The sequence below is a fragment of the Oryctolagus cuniculus genome, chromosome 12, assembly GCF_051225735.1.
Source record: "Oryctolagus cuniculus isolate XC-2025 breed Fujian yellow rabbit chromosome 12, ASM5122573v1, whole genome shotgun sequence".
Taxonomy (NCBI): Eukaryota; Metazoa; Chordata; class Mammalia; order Lagomorpha; family Leporidae; genus Oryctolagus; species Oryctolagus cuniculus.
In genome coordinates this window covers 53,760,708-53,786,973 of record NC_142878.1, presented here as the reverse complement: position 1 = coordinate 53,786,973, position 26,266 = coordinate 53,760,708, and the positions used below count along the sequence as shown (strand labels likewise).

At 44.0% G+C, this 26,266-nt stretch overlaps 3 protein-coding genes across 7 annotated transcripts in view; 2 read left to right on the top strand and 1 right to left on the bottom strand.

Annotated features, from left to right (window-relative positions):
- Positions 1-2,321, top strand: part of RPGRIP1 (RPGR interacting protein 1) — a 91,861-nt gene extending 89,540 nt beyond the window's left edge. For all 5 annotated transcript variants that reach the window (XM_089309962.1, XM_089309965.1, XM_089309964.1 and 2 more), the window contains one exon: positions 2,089-2,321. In XM_089309962.1, the coding sequence (XP_089166088.1) occupies positions 2,089-2,201 (113 nt within the window). In that variant the 3' untranslated portion in view covers positions 2,202-2,321. The remainder of the gene's footprint in view (positions 1-2,088) is intronic.
- A 162-nt stretch (positions 2,322-2,483) lies between these two features.
- Positions 2,484-26,266, bottom strand: part of SUPT16H (SPT16 homolog, facilitates chromatin remodeling subunit) — a 49,298-nt gene continuing 25,515 nt past the window's right edge. The window contains exons 14-26 of the mRNA XM_002718048.6: positions 26,041-26,194; positions 25,445-25,572; positions 24,798-24,933; positions 24,571-24,697; positions 23,903-24,021; positions 23,302-23,427; positions 22,216-22,328; positions 21,841-21,916; positions 21,440-21,609; positions 6,322-6,451; positions 5,469-5,598; positions 5,292-5,369; positions 2,484-3,775 (exon numbers count right to left, since the gene is read on the bottom strand). Of these exons, the coding sequence (XP_002718094.1) occupies positions 3,630-3,775; positions 5,292-5,369; positions 5,469-5,598; positions 6,322-6,451; positions 21,440-21,609; positions 21,841-21,916; positions 22,216-22,328; positions 23,302-23,427; positions 23,903-24,021; positions 24,571-24,697; positions 24,798-24,933; positions 25,445-25,572; positions 26,041-26,194 (1,633 nt within the window). The 3' untranslated portion in view covers positions 2,484-3,629. The remainder of the gene's footprint in view (positions 3,776-5,291; positions 5,370-5,468; positions 5,599-6,321; positions 6,452-21,439; positions 21,610-21,840; positions 21,917-22,215; positions 22,329-23,301; positions 23,428-23,902; positions 24,022-24,570; positions 24,698-24,797; positions 24,934-25,444; positions 25,573-26,040; positions 26,195-26,266) is intronic.
- LOC100353295 (large ribosomal subunit protein eL33-like) lies at positions 20,136-20,558 on the top strand. The gene has a single exon (XM_051822630.3). The coding sequence runs from the start codon at positions 20,222-20,224 to the stop codon at positions 20,552-20,554; it is 333 nt and encodes a 110-aa protein (XP_051678590.1). The 5' UTR covers positions 20,136-20,221; the 3' UTR covers positions 20,555-20,558.

The window sequence follows — 26,266 nt, the reverse complement described above, 5'->3', positions numbered from 1 at the left end:
GGTGAACCAAGTAAAGAAAGACCTCTCTCTCTGTCTACTCTGCCTGTAAAAAAACAAAACAAAACAAAAAGAGGAGCAGCTGGGAGTTGAACCAATGCCCAAATGGGATGCTGGCACTGCAGGCAGCGGCTTTACCCCCTACACCACAGCGTCGGCCCTAAAACTCAAATTTTCATTCTAAGTACTTTACTGCATGTTTTTACCAGCTTTCCTTTTTTTTAATTTTTTTAATTATTTTTATTTATTTATTTTTTTGATAGAGTGGACAGTGAGAGACAGAGACAAAGGTCTTCCTTTGCCGTTGGTTCACCCTCCAATGGCCGCCGCGGCCAGCCGCGCTGATTCGATGGCAGGAGCCAGGTGCTTCTCCTGGTCTCCCATGGGGTGCAGGGCCCAAGTACTTGGGCCATCCTCCACTGCCTTCCCTGGCCACAGCAGAGAGCTGGCCTGGAAGAGGGGCAACTGGGACAGAATCCGGCGCCCCGACCGGGACTAGAACCCGGTGTGCCGGCGCCGCTAGGCGGAGGATTAGCCTAGTGAGCCGCGGTGCCGGCATTTACCAGCTTTCCTAATTGCCAAATGCAAATGGTTTTTATTACTGATCTTGATTTTTCCATAACCTCTGTATCATTGTTCCTTTCTAATGTGTGTTCTCCCTTGGGTTTTAGGCTATTGTCCCTGTCACTTCTGTTCCTTCGCAGGTTCTTCCTCCTTGGTCTTGTCCTTCAAATGTTGGATTCTTCCGGTTCAAATCTTGTTCTTTTTTCTTCCTATGCCTTCTTCCTGGGTGACTAAATCCACACTCAGGGTTTTAATTATAGCCTAGAAATCATCTCAAATCCAGGTTTCTATGCCAGACGTTTAATACAGTATACACTGGTACTTGTCATTAGGCTGTATGTCGTCTTAGTCCCTTAAAGACCCCAGACTACAATGTATATCTGTATTCCTTTACTCACTGTCCTTATTGACAAAATCAGAATGGTAATCCTTTATTGCAACCTTTTCCTAACATTATGTCACAAAAACTTTTTAAGGAAGTCTTTATTAGAAATAACCAAGTATCTGCCCAACTTAGAAGCTCTTAAGAGTGGTTTCTACACGCACTCCCAACATGCACACACTATTGCTTATTCAAATCAAACAAGAACTTACAAATTATCTGCAAGATCTGAAGTCACAAAAATTTTAAAAATCTTTACTGTCTTCTCAGCTCGTTACTTCATACCTCCTCAATCACCCACCCTTCCTCCCCCACCCTCAATCACTGCAATAGGACCCTAAATGGTCCACTTGCGCCTCCTTCAAATACTCACCAACAGATGGAAGCTGTCTTTTTAGAACACACATGGAAACTGTCACTCTAATACCTTTAGTTAAAACCAGATTGCTTGAAGGGTTGGTGTTGTGGCATAGTGGGTGAAGCCCCTGCCTGTAGTGCTGGCATCCCACACTGGAACATGAGCATTGCCTATTCCGCTTCTGATATAGCACCCTGCTAACATGCCTGGGAAAGTAGAAGATGACTCAAGCCCTTGGGTCCCTTGTCACTCATGTGGGAGACTCAGATGGAGTTCTTGGCTCCAGTCTGGTCCAGCCCTGGCTGCTGGGGTAATCTGGGAAGCAAACCAGTAGATGCCAAGATCTCTGTTTCTCCCTATCACTTCGCCTTCCAAGTAATGTAACTGCTTGAAGAAAAACAATGCCGTTTATGACCGGGGTCCTGTGTATCTATGTAGCCTCATTTCTGCTGCTCTTTGCAGTTTTACAGACTTGTCTGTTTCTCCTGTCTTGGCACATGCTTAGAATGTAATTTCCCTTTGGAAGACTCAGCTCATCAACTGTGTCCAGGAACCCTTTTCCAATTTCTCCCTTCTGGCTCAGGTGCCCCTTCTGTGTCCCCTGAGCTCTATTACATCTGCATCTTCTACATGCTGTCTTGTAATCACTCTTCTCCCTTCTCCAGTCATCTTATGAAAGATGGCAGTCACTTCATTTACTTAGCATCCCCAGAAACATGACAACAGACAGCGAAGTGTTTAACAGAACGGTATTGCTGCCTGACAGTATTTTTTTCTTTCCCAACAGTTGTTAGTCCTCAAGACAAGGCCACTCCAATAGGAAGGCTGAAGGTTTCCCTTCAAGCAGCTGCTGCCCTCCATGCTATTTACAAGGAGATGACTGAAGATTTGTATTCATGAAGGAACAAAAGCTATTCCAATCTAAAATCTGAGGGAAACATAGTAAAACAAAACAAAACAAAACAAAAAAAACCAAAAAAACAAAAACAACTCTTATAAAGTAACTTGCTATACCATAAATCTGGTTTACTGTGATATCTACTCTCTTTCAACGTGATCGTGAAGTATTTCTGTGACACTAGCTGGATTAGGGAAATCTCTCTGGCACCAAGAAGCAGGCTTGCTTTAAGGAACTGCAAAAGAATGGTCACAAAGGGTGAATTGACAAAAACGACACAACAATAAAAAAACCCCACAGTTTATTTATCTTTTAGTTCTTCCAAAATTGAAAGTATCAAGTCCTACTGCTAAGGAGAAAAAAACAAAACAAACATAAAATCCAAGACCCCTCCCCCGCTCTTGTCTTAAAAGTCACAGAACACGGAAGGAACTGCAGTGGGACAGGTGGATGCAGAGAACCAGGAGGGGAGGGTGGCAGGATAAACTCCCCTGACATGAAAAAGCCGTTCAACAGAAACTGATAAATACAGGACAGGGCAGGACAAGGAGCAGCAGTGACGAGAGGCTGCAGATGTGGCCTTCCTTCCTCTTCTCTTGACAGGGTATTCTAGGCCCAAAGCATGTCTTGCCCCTTCCAGGTCTAAGGGGCTGACTCCTTTGGGCCTCCCTCTAGATTTTGCTGGAAGCAGTGTAGGAGGCATGGCCATTCTTCTTTAGATACATCAGAAAATAAAGGAGACAGTGGCAGTTCTGGCTTCTATCATGGTACCAAGTAGGAATTTGTAATGAGAAAGAACCGAGCCAGGGAGTGTCACTGCTTTGTTTGTCTTCCAAGGCGGCAGAAACGCCTCAGAATCTGCATGAGGCAAGCAGGAAAACTCAAAGGCACCAGCCCAATCTGCCTTACCCTAGCTCAAGTTGCATGGTGTATCCCACTGTTAGCAAATTCCAAGAACCTTTTCTTGAGTATTGCAAAGATGGAACTTAAAGAGACATGAGGAAGATCTTGGCAATAGGGTAGGATGGAGGCTCGAATCTGCTGGTCAAGAACCATGGTACAGGTAAAGGGTCACCTTGTACCATGTTCTTGCAAATACAGCTTTGAGACACCAAAGAGTAAGATGTCAAAAGCCATCGACGTCCCGGCAGAAGGTGACAGAAGAGAGGAATGGAACGCTATTTATTAATCGCAGGAGCCTCTGCCCTTCTTCACCTCCTCCCTTGCCATCTGAATGGGGCCATTGGTACATGTCCTGGTGGGCCTGGAATTCCCCAAGTAGATTGGTCCACACAAATGGCCCCCTAAACCCATAAACACAAATGGCAAAACTTCAAAGAAAACAAGAGGAAAAATACAGTTTCTACGTCATGTAAAATTTTCAGGGGTTGGCTGAAGGAAAAATGGAGGTGAGGGCCAAAGTTCAGAAGTTACTTCCTCTTTTTCTTGGGGGGCGCAGAGCTGTGTCTGGAACCACGGTTGGAGCCACGGCCTGAACTGTGTACAGATGCCTTCCTCTTCCGGCTCATACTTCGACTCTGCTCTTCTTCTTCCTCATAACGACTCTCACGATCCGCTGAACAGAAGAAAGCAGCATTATTAATTAGCAGAATGTAGGCACAGTAGATAATATCACTGGGCAGCATGAAATAGAATGTACTCTGGAGTCCTACCTGAGTTTTAATTTTTTTTTTTTTTGACAGGCAGAGTGGACAGTGAGAGAGAGAGACAGACAAAGGTCTTCCTTTGCCGTTGGTTCACCCTCCAATGGCCTCCGTGGCCGGCGTGCTGAGGCCGGCGCACCGCGCTGATCCGATGGCAGGAGCCAGGAGCCAGGTGCTTTTCCTGGTCTCCCATGGGGTGCAGGGCCCAAGCACCTGGGCCATCCTCCACTGCCTTCCCAGGCCACAGCAGAGAGCTGGCCTGGAAGAGGGGCAACCGGGAGAGAATCCGGCGCCCCGACCGGGACTAGAACCCAGTGTGCCGGTGCCGCTAGGCGGAGGATTAGCCTAGTGAGCCGCGGCGCCGGCCGAGTTTTAATCTTTATTCAGGCACTTACTAGCTGTGTGACTGTGGGTGAGTACTTAACCTTTCTGAGCCATGGTTGGTTTGTTTATAAAATGGAGAATTACTTAAGGGTTAAAAATGGTAACCTACACAAAGCAGATATGAAAATGCTTAGTACAGAGTAGATAATTCTTTAAAATTTATTTTATTTGAAAGGCAGAGGGAGAGCGAGAGAGAGATCTTGTCTGGTTCACTCCCCAAATGGCTACAATAGTTGGGGCTGGGCCAGGTCAAAGCCAGGAGCCTGCAATTCCATCTTAGTACTTGGGCCCCTGTGACCCATGTTGCAGACCAAGGACATCTTTTTTTCCACTGCTTTCCCAGGCATATCTGCAGGAGCCGGATCAGAAGTGGAGCAGCGGGCACATAAAATGACACTCATATGCGTTGCTGGCGTTGCAGGTGGTGGCTTAATGTGCTGTGCCACAAAGGTGGGCCCTTTTTTTTTTTTCTTTTTAAATTTTATTTATTTGAGGCAGGGTTACAGACAGTGAGAGGGAGAAACAGAGAGAGAGAAAGGTCTTCCGTCTGTTGGTTCACTCCCCAATGGCTGCAATGTTTCGAGCTGTGCCGATCTGAAGCCAGGAGCCAGGTGCCCCTTCCCTGTCTCCCATGTGGGTGCAGGGCCCAAGGACCTGGGCCATCTTCCACTGCTCTTCCAGGCCATAGCAGAGAGCTGGATTGGAAGAGGAGCATCTGGGACTAGAACCGGCCCCCATATGGGATGCCGGCACTGTGGCGCAGTAGGTTAATTCTCCACCTGCGGTGCCGGCCCCCTTCCTTTTCATTCTTTAACTTGTATTTGGGTTTTGGTTTCAGAGTACCTGGGTTAACACTATTAAGATACTCCTGAAAGTTAATTATAGGACTTTCTTCTCCTTTGGTCAATGAAGTTACAGCTACGGCAACAGCATTCTTTTGCTAGTCTCATTAGGTTACTTAAAGTACTAAAAGGTATCAGGAATTTGTACATAAACATATAAGTAAAATGAACCAGATAGCGGGAAAAAAACCCAAACACAAACCTTTCCGAGCTTCTTCCTCCAGTTCATCCCAATCTTTTCCACTCTCTTCTTCACTGCCCAATGATTCCTTGGAATAGTCTGGAATAAATTTAGACATTCATCACTATACATTAAAAGTAGCTTCTAGAAGTAACAGTAGATGAGAAAGCAAGGACAAATTTTCCCTATATGACAAACCTGATTCTTCTGCTTCTGATGAGTAATCTTCGTCACTGTCCTCCTCCTCCTCCTCATAGTCATCCTCTGATGGATTAAAAGTCTCGTCTTCAATTTCAGACTCTGAATCCCCTTCCTCAGCATCGCTCCCCTGGGGAGTTAAAAAGAGCACAGTATTATTTACTGACTTTTTCCCTACCTTATTAGTTTAGTAAGTTAATTCACCCACATGGAAGACACAAAAACAGAAAACCTGGGTGATCAAACAATAAAATGATTCATTTAAAATTACTGATAAGGGCTGGTGTTATGGTACAGTGGGCTAAGCTACTGCTTGCAATGTTGGCAGCCCATATCTGAGTGCCTGGCTTCTCCTCTTCCTGCTAATGCGCCCGGGAAAGCAGTGGAAGATAGCCAGAGTCCTTGGGTCCCTGCCACCCATGTGGGAGACCAGGATGGGTTTCTTGCTCTGTCACTCCGTTTTCAATAAATCTGAAATAAAATTACTGATCAGGTGCAGTTATTTGAAACTTGAAACATTTCTGAGATTCATCAAGGACTGTTTGTAACAATGCATTATCCAAAGGTGAGGGGATTATTTTTTAGAAAAAAATTTTTATAAAATGCCTTGAAGAATTTTCTAGTAATAAGGAACTCATCAATGAGCAATTTTTGTGATCTCAGATCTTATCAGTGGTTACTAATGGTCAATTTATCATTACCTGTAAAAGTAACTTAGAGAAATACTAGGTTTGTTCAGAGCCTCTCCCAACTGGTCTGATACTTTATGTATCATTTAAATGCCCTTTTCCTAACTGTCTGAAGAACAGCAGGCAACACTGTATACCAGAAAAGAAACCCCACACTCACGCACCTCACCCTCTGGCTCCAGGAAAGACCAGCCGCCTTGTTCAAAGAAGCCCTCGGGGTCATCAACAATGGTCTTCATGATTTTAGTCCAGTTCAGGGACTGTACTCCTTCTGTGTACTTTAGGTCACAGGAACTGAGAGAAACAACATTACAAAGTCAAAATCTTCTACATTTTCTGAGATGGTCCAGTGTCAATTTTGTCATTATTGTCCCTCAAAAGCAGATAACCCTTTCCTAAACCTGAGTATCTGGAAGAAGATTTTTTTTTTTTTTTTTTTGACAGGCAGAGTGGACAGTGAGAGAGAGAGAGAGACAGAGAGAAAGGTCTTCCTTTGCCGTTGGTTCACCCTCCAATGGCTGCCGCGGCCGGCGCACTGCGGCCGGCGCACTGCGGCCGGCGCACCGCGCTGATCCGATGGCAGGAGCCAGGTGCTTCTCCTGGTCTCCCATGGGGTGCAGGGCCCAAGCACTTGGGCCATCCTCCACTGCACTCCCTGGCCACAGCAGAGAGCTGGCCTGGAAGAGGGGCAACCGGGACAGAATCCGGCACCCCGACTGGGACTAGAACCCGGTGTGCCGGCGCCGCCGGTGGAGGATTAGCCTATTGAGCCGTGGCGCTGGCCACGGCGGCCATTGGAGGGTGAACCAACGGCAAAGGAAGACCTTTCTCTCTCTCTCTCACTGTCCACTCTGCCTGTCAAAAAAAAAAAAAAAAGATATTCTTTACATTGTGCCCAAGTGGGGCGACACTTGATTTCCCAGGGCACTAACCCTCACAAGAGAACAGCATCCAACTGAGCCAACTTTGTCCCTACCAAGTTGGAGGTCATTCTTGCTCCCTCTTTTGATTTTTCCCTTATGCACCAGTTTCCCTGCTCTTCACTTAGCCTTCCCTCCTACTTACTACCCATGCTTTTCCTGTTGCCTCACTAATTCTACCCTTACCTGCCAAGTAGTCCTCATCATGTGTGCCTCTTGATCACTCATACTACTACAGTGAAGAAACAGGGACTATCTTTACTGGTCCCAGCTTTACTGCCTCAACTTTCCATTATTTTCCTACGTCTTGTTTATTCCTATATTTAGTAGGTGCTCAAATGAGTTTCTCTCATTCACTTCTGATAACTCAATTAATTAAAAGACAACCAAAGAAATGACAATAGTAAGGGTAACAATAGAACTTCAACATAAAATGTGCCTGTGAGTCACCGGCAAAAGCCCACTTTAGGGAATGTTTGCTTCCAGTCATAACAACAACAATCAGATGAACTTTTATGTCTTAAACAACTAGAAAAGCAAGCAAAATATGAACCAACAGTTTCAAGACATTTGATAAAAAGCAGCACAAGACTGTAATACCTCAAAGATGGAAACAAGTAAGGTTTAGTACATAGTTGCCCCAGACTAAACAAGAACCTGGTGCTCTCAGAGGGTAGGTAGAGAAAGCAACAGTCTGGACCTCCCATCTCTCAGAAAGTACTAGAAATAATTCTTGTTTGAGCAGCTCAGTGGAAAGCCTTTACAACACATAAGGCTTCAGAGTGAAGCCCATCAGCCCTAAAGGCTATTCTAAATTGCCATTAATGACATTTCAGAACAACTCTAGAAAAATCAAAGAGGATCCAAGTAACCTGAGTGTATCCTAAAACAAAAGCCAAAACATTTACGAGACTGTAACAATAGAACAGAGCACTCAATAATGTGGTGGGGGTGGCGTCACAGTATAGCAGATTAAGCCTCTGCCTATGATGCCGACATCATGTATGGGTGCTGGTTTGAGTCCTGTCCACTTCGCTTCCAATCCACCCCTGTAATGCGCCTGAGAAAGCAGTGGAAGATGGTCCAACAGCACTGTGGCATAGCAGGTAAAGCCGCAGCCTGCAGCACCGGCATCCCATATGGGCACTGGTTCAAGTCCTGCCTGCTCCACTTCTAATCCCACTCCCTGCTAATGCGTCTGGGGAAGGCAGGGGAAAATGGCCCAAGTCCTTGTGTCCCTACACCCTCGAGGGAGGCCCAAATTAAGCTCCTGGCTTTGGCCTGGCCCAGCTGTGCCACTGCAGCTATTTGGGGGATGAACCAGCGGATGGAAGATCTCTGACTCTCACTTTCAAATGAAATAAACTTTAAAAAAAAAAAAAAAAAAAAAAAGGCTCAAGTGCTTAGTCCCTGTACCCATGTGGGAGACCTGGGTAAAGCTCTTGGACCAGCCCTGGCTGTTGTGGCCACTTGGGGTATGAACCACAGGATAGAAGATCTGTCTCTCTTTGTAATGCTTTCAAATAAATAATTTTTTTTTTTTTTTAAACACAAGGGGCCGGCGCTGTGGCTTAGTGGACAAAGCCTCTGCCTACAGTGCTGGCATCCCATATGGGCGCCAGGGTTTGAGCCTCAGCTGCTGCACTTCCAATCCAGCTGTCTGCTGTGGCCTGGGAAAGCAGTAAAAGATGGCCCAAGTCCTTGGGCTCCTACACCCACATGAGAGACTGGAAAAAGGTTCCTGGCTTAGGACTGGCCCAGCTGCGGCCATCGTGGCCATTTGGGGAGTGAACCATTGGATGGAAGATTTCCCTCCCTCTCTCTGCCTTGCAAACAAATCTTAGAAGGACAAAACACACACACACAAAACCCCAAACAATGTGGTATCACACATTATATTTGGCAATTGATCACAAATTGCCAGAATGAAGCAGGAGAAAAATGAACTATTAGATCCAAAAAATACAAAGATGATGAAAGTAGCACACAATAATGCTGAAAAAAGCTATTATAGCGGTGGCTTTTTGTCTGGGGTCAAAATGCCCGTGTTCTATATTGGAGAGCAATGGGTTTGATTCCTGCCTCTGGCTCCTGGCTTTGTGTGGACATCTGGGAAGTGAGGCAGCAGATGGAAGCATTCTCTTAAAAGGCTCTAAGTACGCTCTGTATTTTCAAGAGGGAAGAAGAAACTCAAGAAAAATTAAAAAATATTGCATAATTAGCCTCTGAAATAAAAGGATGGGGAGACAGAGGAAACATCAAAAACACTGAAAGTATATTCACATTTCTAAATGTGATGAAAACTAGAAAATCAAGGTTATTTCAAAAAGCCTGGAAACTGGAATTAGAAGTTTTCTCTGAGGGCTGGCATTGCCAGGCATTCCATATTGGGGGTCTGAGTCTCAGCCTTTCTGCTTCAGATTCAGCTCCTTGCTAATGTGACAGGGAAGGCAAGGGAAAAAGGCCCAAGTGCTTGGTTCCTGCACCCATGTGGGAGACCTGGATTAATCTCCAAGCTCCTGGCTTTGGCCTGCAGGTCAGCAGCCAGGACATGAACTGTTTCGAATATGGGATGCTGGCATCACAGGTGGAGGACAAACTGCCTATGCCAGACGTCTGCCCCATTCCAAGATTTTTCAAAAGATCTCTTGCAGATAAGATGCTTACTGAGTATCAAACAGAATAAACATAAAACTGCACCATGGGATGCCAACACCTCATTTCAGAGCATGTAGGCCCAAGTCCTACCTCCTCTCTCAATTCAAGCATCCTGCTAATGCACACCCTGGGAAGCAAGGGGTGATGGCTAAAGGACTTGCGTCCCTGACACATGGTTCCTGATTTCAGCCTGGCCCACACTTTGCTGCTGTGAACATTTAGGAAGTGAACCAGCAGATAATCTTTCAAATAAAGTAAAAAGAACAAACATTAAAGAAATAACTACCAAAGCAATTAATCATGTAACTGCTAAAAAAACCAACGATGAATACAAAATTTTAAATTAGCCTGGGGAAAAAGGACAGCGAATGTCTTATCAGAAACTCTACAAGCAGCAGGACAACAGTGAAGCATTTCTTAATTCCTCAAACTTTGATTTCAGAAAGATGTTTTCTCTGATAAAGAATTCTAAGTAAAATAAAGACTTAACAATAAGCCGAGGGAATTTGTCACCAGAAAATGTACATCTCAAATGCTAATGTAGGTTCATCAGGCAGAAAGAAAATACAAGCAGACAGGAGCTTGGAAGTACAGGATGGAGTGAAAAGCACTGGAAATGGTAAACATGTGACTAAATACAAAAGACCCCACCCTGTCATTTTGTAAATTAAAAGTTAACACTGTTGAAGCTAAATTAATAACAATGAATTACTGAATGTATAAACCATGGAAATATGTGACAATAACACAAAGGATAGAAATGGAAGCATAAGTAGTGGTATATTATCTGAATCAGACAATAATTGTATGCCCGTAAACTTTAGAGCAATCATAAAATAAAAAGGTATATATTGCTAGTAAGCCAAACACAAAGATAGTAGCTTTCAACCTAATCACACTGACAACGACATTAAGCACAAATGGTCTATTTTTCAGCAGTTCTATTAAAATAGACATTGTCAGAATGGATTTAAAAAGCAAGACGAGGGCCAGCATTGCGGTGCAGCAGGTCAAGCTGCCACCCACAGCACTGGTATCCCACATGGTGCTGGTTTGAGTCCAGGTGGCTCCACTTCAATCCAGCTCCCTGCTAATGCCCTGGGAAAGCAGTGGATGATGGCCAGGGGTTGGGCCCCTACCACCTACTTGAGAGACCTAGATGCTGAAGCTCCTGGCTTTGGCCTGGCACAGCCCTGACCACTTCAGCCATATGGGAAGTGAACCAGTGGATGGAAGATATCTCCTCTCTCTCTGCCTCTCCCTCTAACTATGCTTTAAAAACAAAACAAACAAACAAACAAACAAAAAAACAACTCTTTCTCCTTTCTGTAACTCTTCCAAATAAGTCAATCTTTAAAAAAAAAAAAGGCGAGCCCCAAATATAAGCTTTAAACATAAAGTAAGGTAATGTGAAAGTGAGACATGTGATGTAAACACTAACCAAAACAAAGCTAGAAGAAGTAATATACCAAGTAGATTTCAAAACAAAGAATATATAAAGATCTCTTATCTGATGTGTTTGGGATCAAAAATATTTTGAATTTCAGATTTTGTTCAGATTTCAGAATATGCAAAAACATCAGATTGCAGAGAATGGACACAAGTCTAAATATGAAACTCATTTATGTTTCATATGTATCTTACAGCCTGAAAATAATGTTATATAAACAGTTCTTCAAAATACATGAAGCAAGGGGCCAGTGCTGTGACATAGTGGGTAAAGCCACCGCCTGCAGTACTGACATCCCATTTGGCCACCGGTTCAAGTCCTGGATGCTCCACTTCCAATCCAGCTCTCCGCTATGGCCTGGGAAAGCAGCAGAGGATGGCCCAAGTCCCTGGGCCCCTACACCTGTGTGGGAGACCCAGAAGAAGCTCCTGGCTTCGGATTGGCGCAGCTCCGGCTGTTGCAGCCAACTGGGGAGTGAACCAGCGGATGGAAGACCTCTCTCTCTTTGCCTCTCCTTCTCTGTGTAACTCTTTCAAATAAATAAATCTTTATAGAAAAATTACATGAATCAAAAAATAACAGTAGCACCAGGAGAAATAAACAGCCTTAAATTTTATTTCTAATTGATGAAAAAATTTTTTAGATCATATGCTAGGCTATAAAACAAGTTTCAATAAATTTACTAGGCTTAAAATGATACCAAAAAAATCTTAGGAAAATTTATCCGCAAGTCCGTAACCTGAATTTTCAAATAATTGACACTTATTTGTAAATAATTCACAGATCACATATTTTAAGGTTCTTTTTTGTTATTTATTTGGAAGAGTTACCCAGAGAAGAGAGGGAGAGAGAGACAGAGGTTCTTCCATCTGCTGGTTCACTCCCCAGTTGGCTGCAACAGCTGGAGCTGTGCCAATCTGAAGCCAGAAGCCAGGAGCTTCTTCTGGGTCTCCCATGTAGGTGTAGTGGCCCAAGGACCTGGGCCATCTTCTGCTTTCCCAGGCCATAGCTGAGCGCTGGATTGGAAGTGGAGCAGCCAGGACTTCTGAAGTTATCAATATTAAGAACAGGCCAGTGCCGCGGCTCAATAGGCTAATCCTCCGCCTAGCGGCGCCGGCACACCAGGTTCTAGTCCCGGTCGGGGTGCCAGATTCTGTCCCAGTTGCCCCTCTTCCAGGCCAACGGAAAAGGAAGACCTTTCTCTCTGCCTCTCTCTCTCTCTCACTGTCCACTCTGCCTGTTTAAAAAAAAAAAAAAAGAACAGGGCGGTGCCATCGCTCACTTGGCTAATCCTCCGCATGTGGTACAGGAACCCTGGGTTCTAGTCCTGGTTGCTCCTCTTCCAGTCCAGCTCTTTGCTGTGGCCCAGGAGTGCAGTGGAGGATGGCCCAAGTGCTTGGGCGCCTGCACCCATGTGGGAGACCAGGAGGAAGCATCTGGCTCCTGGCTTTGGATCCGTGCAGCGCCAGCTGTAGCAGCCATTTGGGGGGTGAACCAACAGAAAAGGAAGACCTTTGTCTCTCTCTAATTCTATCTGTCTAAAAACCAAAAAACAAAAACAAAAAAGCAAAAAACAAAAGGAGCCTGGGTGTTGTGGCATAGCAGGTAGAGCCACCACCTGTAGTGCCGACATCTCATATGAGCACAGGTTCGAATTCTGGCTGTTCTACTTCCAGCGCAGTTCTCTGCTATGGCCTGGGAAAGCAGTGGAGATGGCCCAAGTCCTTGGGCCCCTACACCCATGTGGGAGACCCAGAAGCAGCTCCTGGCTCTGGGTTGGCTCCAGGCATTGTATCCATTTGGGGAGTGAACAAGCCAATAGAAGACACCCATTCTCTCTCTCCTTTCAAATAAATAAAATGTTTTAAAAAACAAAACATTACAGCAGCCTTACAGATATTAAAGTTGACAACTTTAGATGAAATTGACCAGTTTCCTGAAAGGCCAACTAGAAACACCTCTGGAAGAATCAGGTAATACAAGCAATATAACACCTATTTTAAAAAATTAAAATTGGGGCTGTTGCTGTGGCACAGGAGGTAAAACTGCCGCCTGTGGCAATGTCATCTCATATGGGCACTGCTTTTAGTCAGGCTGTGCCACTTCCAATCCAGATCCCTGCTAATGCACCTGGGAAAGCAGCAGAATATGCCCAAGTACTTAGTCCCCTGCACTCATGTAGGAGATCAGGAAGAAGCTTCTGGTTCCTGGCTTTGGACCTGCCCAGCTATGGCCACTGTGGCCTTTTTGGGGAGTGAATCAGCAGATGGAAGATATTTGTCTTTCCCTCTAACTCTGCCTTTCAAATAAAATCTTAAAAAAAAACTTTAAAATAAAAAAATAAAATCTTGAAATTAAAAAAAATTAAAAAAATTAAAAAAATTGAAAAAAAAAAAAAAAAAGTTAAGGAAGAGATACTACCAATTCTACTACCTACTCTTTTCCAGAAACTTGGAAAGCATCACTTCCCACCTTTGTTTTAATGAAGGTAGCATTATTTTGATATTTTAAATCTTAAAACATGTAAGAAAATATCATGAACACAGCTACAAAAATTCTCAATAAAATATCAGTATATTAAATCCAATAATATACAAAAACAGTAATATATCAAAAAAGTCAGGTTTACCATAGGAATGCAAAGCTGGCTCAAAATCTGAAAATCAAGTTCAGAATACCAAAAAATTGTAAAAGATAAAACACATGATTAACCTAGAAAAAGTATTTGAAAAGATTCAAAATTCATTCATGATCTTAAAACAAGAAAAATTAGAAAAGAGGACAGAAGTTCCTTTAAATGATGAGACATCCAAGAAAAACCATCATATCATACTTAAAGAGTCAAAGACTGCTTTCTACGTACTATTACGGATAATACAAGAATATCTGCTCACAACTTCTACTTAGCATTGCACTGGAGGTCATAGATAGTGCAAGAAAAGCAAAGGAAAAGAAGTAAAAAGCACAGAGATTGCAAAGGACGTAAAACTGTATTTGCAGATGACACAATTACATAATAAGGAAATCATAATGAACCTGCAAGAAAGGTACTAGAACTCATGGGTTTAGCAAGACTGCAGAATACATTAACAAAAAGAAAATTCAACTAAATTTACCTATATTAGAAACAAATACATTTAAAAACACTTCAAGAAGTATCGGATTTAGAAACCATTTAACAAACAACTTGCAAGATCTGTAGACTATAAACTACAGAATACTGCTAAGAGAAATGGAAAAGGGCCTAAATAAATGGAGAGATATTCAATGTTCAAAGATTAGAGGACTCAATATTGTTCTACCATTAGTTCTCACTCAAATTAATGTACAGGTTTAACACAAACTATCAAGACTGCAGCAGGCTTTAAAAAAATTATTTTATTTGCAAGGCAAGTAGAGCTAAAGCAAGAGAGAGAGGGAGGGAGGGAAGGCTGAAGGGAGGGAGAGAAAGAGAGGAAATCTCTCAACCACTGGGTCACTCCCCAAATGCCCACAACGGCCAGAGCTGGGCCAGCCAGAGGACAAGAGCCCAGATCTCAACTCAGGTCTCCCACATGGGAAGAAGAGACCCAAGTACTTGAGCCATCATCTGCTGCCTCCTAGGGCACAGTAGCTGGAAACAGGATATAATGTTAGATTGGAAGCTGAGGAGACAGGAGTCAGCAGAGCACTCTGATACAGGATGTAGTATCCCAGGTGGTGATGTAACTGCTGTGCCAAATGCCCACCCACTGCAGCAAGCTTTTTTGAAGAAATAAACAAAAACATGAGTATAGCTCATCTAACAACAGAAATATATTAAAGAAATATGGTCTAGAAATAATCCCTCTCTTATAGTCAACTGATTTTTTTTTGTTCAACAAATGATGCTAGATTGGCTATTTATATGCAAAATATGAACCTTGAACCTTACACCATGTAAAAATTTAATTCAAAATGGATTACAGACATATAAACCCTAAATCTGTAAAATTCTAGAAATCCTTTTGTAAACAAATATTTTATTTTTTTGAAAAGCAGAGAGAGGAAGATAGATCTTTCATCTACTGGTTCACTCCCCAAATGGCCACAATGGCCAGGTCCGGACCAGGCCAAAGCCAGAAGCCAGGAGCTTCTTTCAAGTTTCCCATGTGGGTGGCAGTGCCCCAAGGACTAGGGCCATCTTCTGATGCTTTCCCAGGCACATTAGCAGGGAGCTGGATCTGAAGTGGAATAGCTGAGACTCAAACCAGCGCCCACATGGGATGCTGGCATTACAGGTGGTGGCTTTATCTGCTAAACCACAATGCCGGCCCCTGGGCATTTAGTCTTGTGTTTAAGACACCCACATCGCCTATTGGACTCTGTGGTTTGGTTCATGACTCTGGCTTCAGACTCCAGCTTTCTGTCCAATACAGTCCTTGAGACATAGCAGTGATGGCGTAAGAAAACGAGTTCCTACCACCACATGGGAAACCTAGATTATATTCCTGGTTCCTGGCTCAGACCTTGGCTGTTGTGGAGAATTGAGCAATGATGGGGACAAATAAGATCTCTGATTCACTATCCTTCTAAAATAATTTAGAAATTTAAGGGCTGTTGTTGTGGCGTAGCAGGTTAAGTCACAGCCTGCAACCAGCATCCCATATGGGCGCTGGTTCAAGACCCGGCTATTCTACTTCTGATCCAGCTCTCTGCTAATGTGCTTGGGAAAGCAATGCAAGATGACCAGGTCCTTGGGACCCTGCACCCACCTGGGAGACCTGGAAGAAGCTCCTGGCTCCTGGCTTCAGCCTGGCCCCACCCTGGCTGTGTGGTCATCTGGTGAGTGAACCAACGGACAGAAGATCTCTCTGTCTTCCCCTCTTTCTCTGTAATTCTTTCAACTAAATAAATAAATCTTAAAAAAAAATTAAAAATATTTATGATCTTGGTTACATCAAAAGAAAAGTAAATGAAAAGCACAATACAGAAAAGAAAAATTTATCATACAATTTGTTAACATTTTACACTACAGATCTTCAAAGACAGTTAAGAAAATGAAGAGAAAAAGAAGCTAATGGAAGAAAATACACAAAAAAATAATATAATAAAGGACTTGTATCCAGCTGTCGCTCCCCCTCTTCATGGAGGAACGACATAGGACCCTGCGCTGTTCTTCTGTCTGCTCGGCCCTCCCCGGGTTTGCTGCTGGTTCTTCCCGGGTTGGCTACTATCCCTTCCACCTCCGTGGAAGGGCAGTTCCCCCTGGCCACATTCCCCACTTCCGCAGGGGAGCGGCACACCGCCGGCCGGCTCTTCTCGGGGGCTGCACAGGTGTTCCCCTTAGATGTTCCCCATAGATGTTCCTGGTGCATGCCGTCTCTCTCCTCCTTTATAGTCCTCCTCCGCCAATCCTAACTCGGCTGCCCACACGCCGAGTACGCTGCTCTCCAATCAGGAGCAAGTCCTACAGTTTATTAGTTGAACTGGAGGCAGCTGTGCGGAAGCTGTTTACTTCTCTCCCAGCGCCATATTGTGGGAGAGCAGATGCATAGAATAAGTCTCAATTCCAGTAACTTAGTCCAGTCCGGATTGCTCCCCACAGATCCCCCTTTCTTTTTATTTTTTGGCGTTGATACGCGCCTGTCTTCGGTGTCCCGCGGCACACACTCTGCTCTACTTGCTAGAGTTGCCACAGGCTCTTACAAGTCCTATCAATCAGGCAAACCGAATCCGGGTCCTCTCTTCGCCATGTTGTGAGGAGGTTTTTAGGCGCTGATGCGTGCCTGTGTTCGGTGCCCTGCAGCGCATGCTTTGCTCTGCCTGCAGGGGCTTACAAGCTCTATCAGGCAAACCGAATCCAAGCCTTCTCATTGCCGTATTGTGGGGGAGACTTATTAGTGTTGGTTCGTGCCTATCTTCGGTGACCTGCAGCTCATACTCTGGTCGAGCTGCTTGCTGGCGCTTACCGCCTTAATCAGGCAGACCGAATCCAAGCCTTCTAATTGTGGTATTGTGGGGAAGCCTTACTGATGTTAATTCGTGCCTGTCTTCGGTGACCTGCGGCGCATAAGCTGCTAGCCGCCCAGGTGCTCATCGCCTCACTAATCGGGCAGACCGAATCCAAACTTTCTCGTTGCCATGTTGAGGGGAGGCCTTGCTATTTCTCTATCTCCGGGCATTCCTATTTCTCCCATTTTACTTCTATCTTCCAGCATTCCTATTTCTCTCACTTTACTTCTAAACTCCTGTTTCTCTTATCCCCGCGGCTTTCCGGCGCCCGCCCCGAGACTGCTTCTCGGCGGCTTCCCGGCTCTGAGCCGCTTCAGCCCGCGCTTCTCCGATCTGCGCGGCTTCCCGGCTTTGCGCGGCTTCCCGGCGCCTCGCCCCGCGGCAGCTTCACGGCTCTGCGCGGCTTCCCGGCGCCTCGCCCCGCCGGCGGGTTCCCGGCTCTGCGCGCACGCTCCGCGGTCTCCACGCACTTCGCGCCCGCACCACGGCCTCGCGCCAGCCCCGGCGTTCCCCATCTATTCACGCCCCGTGCTCTCTCTGCACGCGGCGGCTTCCGCGAATGTTTCCGCCACCACCGGCATTCAGTCCAAGTTCCCCGGACTAACCTGGCGAATTCCAACCTGGCGGCCCACGTCTCTGCCTCTGGTTCCAGATCTTCGCCTCTTGCTCCCCGGGGTGACTTGAAGAATTCCAAGGTGGCTTATGTCTCCGCCTCGGCCTGCACTCGCGGCTTCATCCTCCCTAACATTTTTCTCCACCCGGTATGTTTCCTTAAGTTTTCTTCCAACAATATTCCTCTCATTTCTCCTGGCTACTCCCCACAGTCCGCATCTGAGTCCAAGCCTCCTCCAGGTTTCACTTTCGCTTTCAATCTCCTAGCTTCCCCGCCATAGTCCGCATCCGAGTCTATGAAAGCTTTCACTTTCGCTTTCAATCCTAACTTCTTTCCCACAGTCCGTATCCGAGTCTATGCCTAGGCTTTCAATAGCTTCTTCCGGCACCTTTCTCGTCCGGCTTTTCCCTAGGCTGTTTGCTAGTCTCTCTCTCCGGTATTTTCCCATTTCTTTCCGTTTCTTCCCTATTAGGTTTCCTAACCGTCCTAGGTTTCCTATCCGAGTCAGGTTTCCTATCCGAGTCACGGCACCACTATGTCGCTCCCCGTCTTCATGGAGGAGCGACACAGGACCCTGCCTAGGCTTCATATCCGAGTCACGGCACCATTATGTCGCTCCCCCTCTTCGTGGAGGAGCAACACAGGACCCTGCCTAGGCTTCATATCCGAGTCACGGCACCATTATGTTGCTCCCCGTCTTCGTGGAGGAGCGACACAGGACCCTGCGCTGTTCTTTCGTCTGCTCGGCCCTCCCCGGGTTTGCTGCTGGTTCTTCCCGGGTTGGCTACTATCCCTTCCACCTCCGTGGAAGGGCAGTTCCCCCTGGCCGCTTTCCCCACTTCCGCAGGGGAGCGGCACACCGCCGGCCGGCTCTCTCGGGGGCTGCACAGGTGTTCCTTCAGCTAGATGTTCCCCATAGATGTTCCTGGTGCATGCCGTCTCTCTCCTCCTTTATAGTCCTCCTCCGCCAATCCTAACTCGGCTGCCCACACGCCGAGTACGCTGCTCTCCAATCAGGAGCAAGTCCTACAGTTTATTAGTTGAACTGGAGGCAGCTGTGCGGAAGCTGTTTACTTCTCTCCCAGCGCCATATTGTGGGAGAGCAGATGCATAGAATAAGTCTTAATTCCAGTAACTTAGTCCAGTCCGGATTGCTCCCCACATCCAGCCAAAATAATTTGTATGAATCAGTAATAAGAAAAGCAATCTGATCTTAAAAATGGGCAAGAGGGGCTGGTGCTGTGGCATAGCAGGTTAAGCCACCGTCTGCAGTGCCGGCATCCCAAATGGGTGCCAGTTCAAGTCCCGGCAGCTCCACTTCTGATCCAGCTCTCTGCTATGGCCTGCGAAAGCAGTAGAAGATGGCCAAGTCCTTTGGCCCCTGCACTCGCTTGGGAGACCTGAAAGAAGCTCCTGGCTCCTGGCCTCGTATCAACACAGCTCTGGCTGTTGCAGCCATCTAGGGAGTGAACCAGCAGATGGAAAACCTCTTTCTCTCTCTCTGCCTCTCTGTAACTCTGCCTTTCAAATAAATAAATAAATCTTAAAAAATGGGCAAGAAATATGAATACTCCATCAAAGAAGGTATAGGATGGAACATATACATATGAAGATACTCAACATCATGTCATCACAGAAATGGAAAGTAAAACCACAATGTGATAGCACTCTAACACCCATTACAACAGCTAATATTAAAACAACTAACACCACTAACTGGTGGTGAGGATGTGGAGCAACTGCAACTTACACACTGATGATTTTCCAGCCACTGTGAAAAATGATTTGGCCAGTTTTTTCTTTAAACATAAACACATAAACACATAACCGTATGACCTAACAATCCCAATGTGAAGCCATTCTTCAAGAGAAATGAGATCATATCTTCACACAAAAACCTGCACTATCGCTTAAACAGCAAGTTATAATAGCCTTCAGGTAGAACAACCCAAATAAATATTTGTTAACTGGAGAATGGGTAAATAATACCCATACAAAAAAAATACCATCAAGTAAGAAGGAATGCAGTACTAACGCACACATCTTAGGCAAATTTCAAAAGCATTATTTTTAGAGGGATGCAAATCCAAAAGATCATATACTGCATAATTCCATTTATGTAAAATTTTAGGAGAGGAAAATATGTGGTGACAGAAACCAGCAATGGGATTGAAGGAAGAGGACTATTATAAGGAACTTTTGCAGTGATGGGAACACTCCTGATTGTGATGCTGGATATTAGACCGTACACATTTGTTAACTCATTGTATCATAAATTGATACATTTAATTACATGTAAATTGTACCAATTCTGATTAACACTTCATAGACCCAGTATTTGTGATCCTGTGTAAACTACCTGCATATATTTCTTAAGACAGTACTTAGCTCTTTCCGCCATCTTGGAGCCTGTGGAGGCCTGCAGGGAGCAGGACTTCTAGAAGGCAGCTATGTCTGGAAGACTGTGGTGCAAGGCCATTTTTGCTGGCTATAAGCGAGGTCTCCGGAACCAAAGGGAACACACGGCACTGCTTAAAATTGAAGGTGTTTATGCTCGGGATGAAACTGAATTCTACTTGGGCAAGAGGTGTGCTTATGTGTACAAAGCAAAGAACAACACAGTGACTCCTGGCGGCAAACCTAACAAAACCAGAGTAATCTGGGGAAAGGTAACTCGTGCTCACGGAAACAGTGGCATGGTTCGTGCCAAATTCCGAAGCAACCTTCCTGCGAAGGCCATTGGACACAAAATCCGTGTGATGCTGTACCCCTCAAGGATTTAAACTATTGAAAAGTAAATAAATAAAAATGGGAAAAAAAAAAAGACAGTACTTAAAGTATACATTTCTATTTTTCCTCACAATTTACTTCTAAGATCTCAATCAATTTCTTTTAAGATTTACAATTACAGCCTTTCACACTCCCAGATGATGGGGAATGGCAGGCTAAACTATATATGGTTTATTCAAAACATTACCTTATATACCTAGGGGTCACATCTGTTTATTGGTTTCTGCTATATCCATGAGTACATGGATATCAAAAACAAAACAGCTCTTTCCTAACCTTCAGTAAAAGCAGATAACTAGTAAAAAATATGCCACCTGTGTTTTGTAAACGAAAGACCTTAGATTCTGATTTCCTTTGTGTAAGTATCCATAAAGTATCTTTGGGTATTCAGGTAAAGTAAGTAGTCTCATGTCTAACACATCTCAGATTTTCAAGTCCTGGTCTATAACAACCCAAAGGCAGTCTCACCTTAAGCACATCAGTAATTTTTCCCTCTTTAATTAAAAGGCCGAGTGACAGGTAGAGAGAGATTTTCCATACACTAGTTCACTTCCCAAGTGCATGCCACAACAGGACAAAGTCAGGAGCCAGGAACCAAGTGGGTGGCAGGAGCCCAAGCACTTGGGCCATCGTCTGCTGCCTCCCAGGCACTTAGCAGGAAACCAGATCAAAAGCACAGAGTAAACAGGACTTGAACTGCACTCTGATATGGGATACGGTGTCCCAAGGAGCAGCTTAACCCGCAGTACCACAATGTCTGTCCCCTGTATCCCTTACCCTGTTCGCCATCAGTAGACTTCATGTATAACACACCACATTAAAATCCTGTAATAGACAGTTCATGGGATAGAGGGGAGACTGCTGGAAGATTTACTTACTTCAACCATTCCTTGATGGGATCCAGAGAGGCTACAGGAATGGCATTGATCATTGTCACTTTCTTGCTATAATCCTTATAGACAATTACCATATCAAAGTTCTTCAAATGAAACTGGACCCGTTCAAAGTGGATCAACTCCACTTCATCCAATGTCACCACAAAAGGGGGCTGTCAGGGAAGAAAAGGATCATTCTTACATAAATATTTCCTCCAAAGTATCAGTCTTCAAATACTTTTAGGATCAGAATCACCACACAAAGCAAAACTAAACTGTTTATGAGGGTTTTTTTTCGAAAGCCTAAAGCAGTATGACTTACAAATAATTAGGACCAAATACCTACACTCCTGCTTTCTTTTCTCTAACAAGTTTCTTAGGAAAAGAAGGTATGAAATGCTCACCCATTCTGTAGCATTTACCAGCGCACTGCTAGTGGGCTGAAGGAGGCAGGTACTCCGATAAGGAGCTCCATTAAATCTGAAATAAAATAAGAAAACTCTTGTGATCAACTTGGTTCATCACAAGACCAATTTCTTTCTTCTTGCCATTCCAGACTAGGTTCCCGCATGCTTTCTCATGGGGAATCATCTCCAGAGGGTGGCTCTTAGTCTTAGCCATTCACTCAAACCTTTAAACATTTTCTAAGGGATGTGGGTGTCTTAAAGATTAGTCACAGGAAAAAGATAAATGACAGGAGATGTTACATTACTATTAAAGGAAGAATAAAAAGACAGACTAGTGAAAAACTAGTCCAGGAAGAAGATGAGATATGTTACCCCAAGTCTCTAAAAGGCACTTCAAATTCCAGTTCCTCCTTTGTTAGAGCCTCTACTTTCTCAATGAAATTTTTAAAAGCTGTTTTCAGTTTGTGCCTCATTTCTCGTTCCATCTGTAAAAGAAAAAAATATTAACAGTAGCCATTGTGTTTCTTGTTAATGTTACCTCACCTCAGAAAGTTTGAAGCGCTTTTGTATTCTGATTCCCCCATAATATTCATATGCGCACATTATTTAAAGTCACTATACCACTAACTTTAGAGCTGAGTCAACAACCTAATAAGTCTTTTTATTTTTTTATTTTTAAAGATTTATTTATTTGGAAGTCAGAGTTAGAGAGAGAGAGAGAGAGAAATCTTCCATCCACTGATTCACTCTCCAAATGACTGCAACCGTCAGGACTGACTCAGGCCGAAGCCAGGGGATTCATTTGGGTCTCCCACATGGGTGCAGGGGCCCAAGCATTTGGGCCATCTTCTGCTGCTCTTCCAGGTACATTAGTAGGTAGCTGGATCAGAAGTGGAGCAGCCAGGACTTGAAGTGGCATCCATAGGGATCCCAGCGTTGCACACTGTGGCTTAACTGCAACACCAAACTACATAAGACTTACACTTAGGCCACTGAATTGTATGATCTCATCATATATATGAATCTTCTGTACAAATTCAGGGCTGTTTATAAAATACAATTCCTGGGGCTGGTGCTGTGGCATAGTGGGTAAAGCTGCCACCTGCAGTGCTGGATTGAATCCTGGCTGCCCCACTTCCAATCTAGTTCTCTGCAATGGCCTGGGAAAGCAATAGAAGAAGGCCCAAGTCCTTGAGCCCCTCCCTGCACCTGTGTGGGAGACCAGGAGGAAGCTCCTGGTTCCTGGTTTTGGACCGGCCCAGCTCTGGCCACTGCAATCATTTGGGGAGTGAACCAGCAGATGAAAGACTTCTCTCTGCCTCTGCTTCTCTGTAACTCTGCCTTTCAAATAAGTAAATAAATCTTTAAGAACAAATAAATAAAATACAATTCCTGAGCTCAGATTTGTACCTCATCCTAACTCACTACACTATAAACATAATACTAAATTTTACAGACCTGCTCAGCATAGAGGTCATCTCGGTCATGCATATGCTGATGTTTCCCCAGGTCTGTGGTGATCTCTCCCACTTCTGTGTAGAACTGCACATCTGTGTGTCGCTTCTTCCCAAACATGATGGCATTCTGATGGTATAAATCAGAAAAGACAAGAAGTCAGAAGACTTACACCACTCAACACCACAGAGGTCTTACACAAAAAGGAAAACATGAAAAGAGAATTTGGAGAAGAGTTTATATGTTTTGGTAATCATTATGTATCTATCACACCAAAGAAACCACATATTTAGCAACTTCTAGATGCCTCACACTGTTGGCTTTTTATATAAACATTTTATTCAATTCTTAACCATTATGTCACATCATCCTATAACAGAACACTTATAAGGACTTCTCAACTAAGCAATAAATATGCCATTACAGTAACTCTGAAATAAGTATCACATTGTTGAAATATTAGAATTGAAAACCTGGGAATTAATGAGCTAATGATCTTAAGTGTTAAAGTAATGGTTTTCATTACTATTTTACAGGTAAGAAGCTGAGAAAACTGGGTAGCTTGTACTAGAGCTCAAAACCACTTAAGTAGAAAGGTATTAACCTTGAGGTGAAAGTGCAAAACAATAATCATTTCTCCATCACAGGGCTGGAACAATGCATGTTTGATATTATTGTACAGAATATCCACTTTGTCTCCTCGAACAGATGTGAAGCGGAAACCTGAGGAAAAGAATGAAGAAACTAAGGACTGAGCAGTGTCATTAGGTCAAACCAAAAGGCTCCTTCCTATCTTTTTTTTTTTTTTTTTAAGATTTATTTGAAAGGCTGAGTTAGAGAGGCAGAGGCAGAGAGAGAGGTGTCTTCCATCCACTGGTTCACTCCCCAAGTGGCTACCATGGCCGGAGTGAGCCAGTCTGAAGCCAGGAGACGAGTTTCTTCGGGTTTCCCAGGTGGGTGCAGGGGACCAAGGACTTGGCCCATCTTCTACTGCTTTTCCAGGCCACAGCAGAGAGCTGGATGGGAAGTGGAGCATATGGGATGCCGGCACTGCAGGCAGCGGCTTTACTTGCTATGCCACAGCACCGGCCCCTCCTTCGTATCGTAGCTATTTTGAACAGGGTCAGTGGAAATGCCAACAACTTTTTTCTGGCCAGATAGCAATTTACATAGAATCTTCCAGCACCTCCTCATCAGATTAGATAATTTAACCTTACTCCTACATACGAGCCCCCAGAGGCAAAGCCCAGGCACATGAAAAACCATTCATACCATTGACATGGGCCTCCAGTGAGCCTTGCATCCTTTTCTGGGCAATGTTTGGGCGAATGTACAGATCTTTTAGTTTGGGATTACTCCGGTTTAGATTGATCACCAGTGAGTCTTGTTTCACTATGCCCTAGGCAGAAAGGAAATTCACGTGAATCTTCATGAAGCTTTACATGTCCCCCAAAATACACATGTCCCTTTGTACAAAGGTGCTCTGTGTTCAGGTTCACCTCCTTCTCTTTCTCTTCTGCTTCTCGAGTCTTATAACGCTTCTGTACTTCTTTTATAATTCGGAAAGCGTTCTGAAGATTCAATGCTGGTACTGTCTGTTCTCCGGGTGCCTTCATATTTGAAGCTCGATATGTACTGTAGAAAAGGGGTAACACAAGCTTATCAGGCCAGGTGACCTGTACCCATTACTATACTTTGTAACTGGCTTAGTGTCTCTTAAGAGAAACATATACCACTGAATGGTGAGAGAACTGCCTGGAGAGCTGAAATAAAGAAAATCTCCCTTTTTGCTCTCTTAAATGGAAAGTATCATAAATGACTAATTTACTGTTCAAATCTGGTACAACATTCCCAAATTATCCTATTCCACACCATGAAGGAATAGAATCCAATGTAGTATACATTTTTCTATTTGAGGACTCTACTATAAATTATGTGTAGTAAATATAAAAAATTTTCATGATGATTCTAAATTAAGAGTCTATCCTCAAAATACTCCATCAGCCAAAGCAATCCCAAACAAGGGCCACTGAGAGGCTCAGCTGCTCATTAGGTAAGGAGGAGGCAGCACAGAGGATGAAATGTTTCTGAGAGGACCGCTCCAGCCAGCAGGGGTCTGGGGACAGTTGTCTTCCTGAAGACTCACATTTCTTTGACAAAGGTAGCTTCAGGGTTAGGAAAGATGTTGCCCTCATTTCTGCCCAGAGCGCTGCCTGGGCAATAAAAGTTGATTCGCAAGTAGGTATAATCTCCTTCCACAGACATACTTATATTCTGTTCAAAGAAAGGAAAAACACAAAATAAAACAGGTTTCTTTCCTAGATCAAGATCAGCAGCTATAGGGATGTGCTAATTAAATCAGAGTTACAAGATTGGGCTGTAACCTTAATTGAAAACTAACAAATATATATATCTTTAGCTTAATGTTTAAAATGACCAAATGTTTTCCAAAAGAAACACAAAAGTTCATTTTCTAATGCCATTTACACATCTACAATTCAATAATGTTTAAAGTTCAAAGGAAGATGGGTAAATTGTTTCTAGACTGGTTTTCTACAAATGAAAACTGGAAGAGGAAAGAGAATGACAGTAGGAGATTAAGGGAGAGAAAAAGTCAGTAGAGTGAGAAGGGTGGAGTGTAGCTACAGAAAGGGAGAGAGATGAATCAGACAGATCATTTATGGCAAGCATAATTAATATTTTATGAAGTTGTCTGAATGAAATACTTTGCAATGCTAGTACCTTGATTGTGGCAATGTGAAAAGGTGTGGCAATGCCAAATACTGGCATTATTACAGTCTCATATTTCTTATCAATGTAGATCTTCATTTCCCGAATATGAGGTTCCTTAGGCATCAAAGATGGGTTTTTATAGGACACATTAGATTTGCGAGCTCTGGAGTAGGATAAAAAATACAAAAACAAAAACAAAAAACCGTGAAATTTCTGCAGTTACACATAACCCTAA

Coding starts and splice junctions, on each gene's coding strand:
- LOC100353295 (XM_051822630.3), top strand. CDS start 20,222: ATGTCTGGAAGACTGTGGTGCAAGGCCATTTTTGCTGGCTATAAGCGA.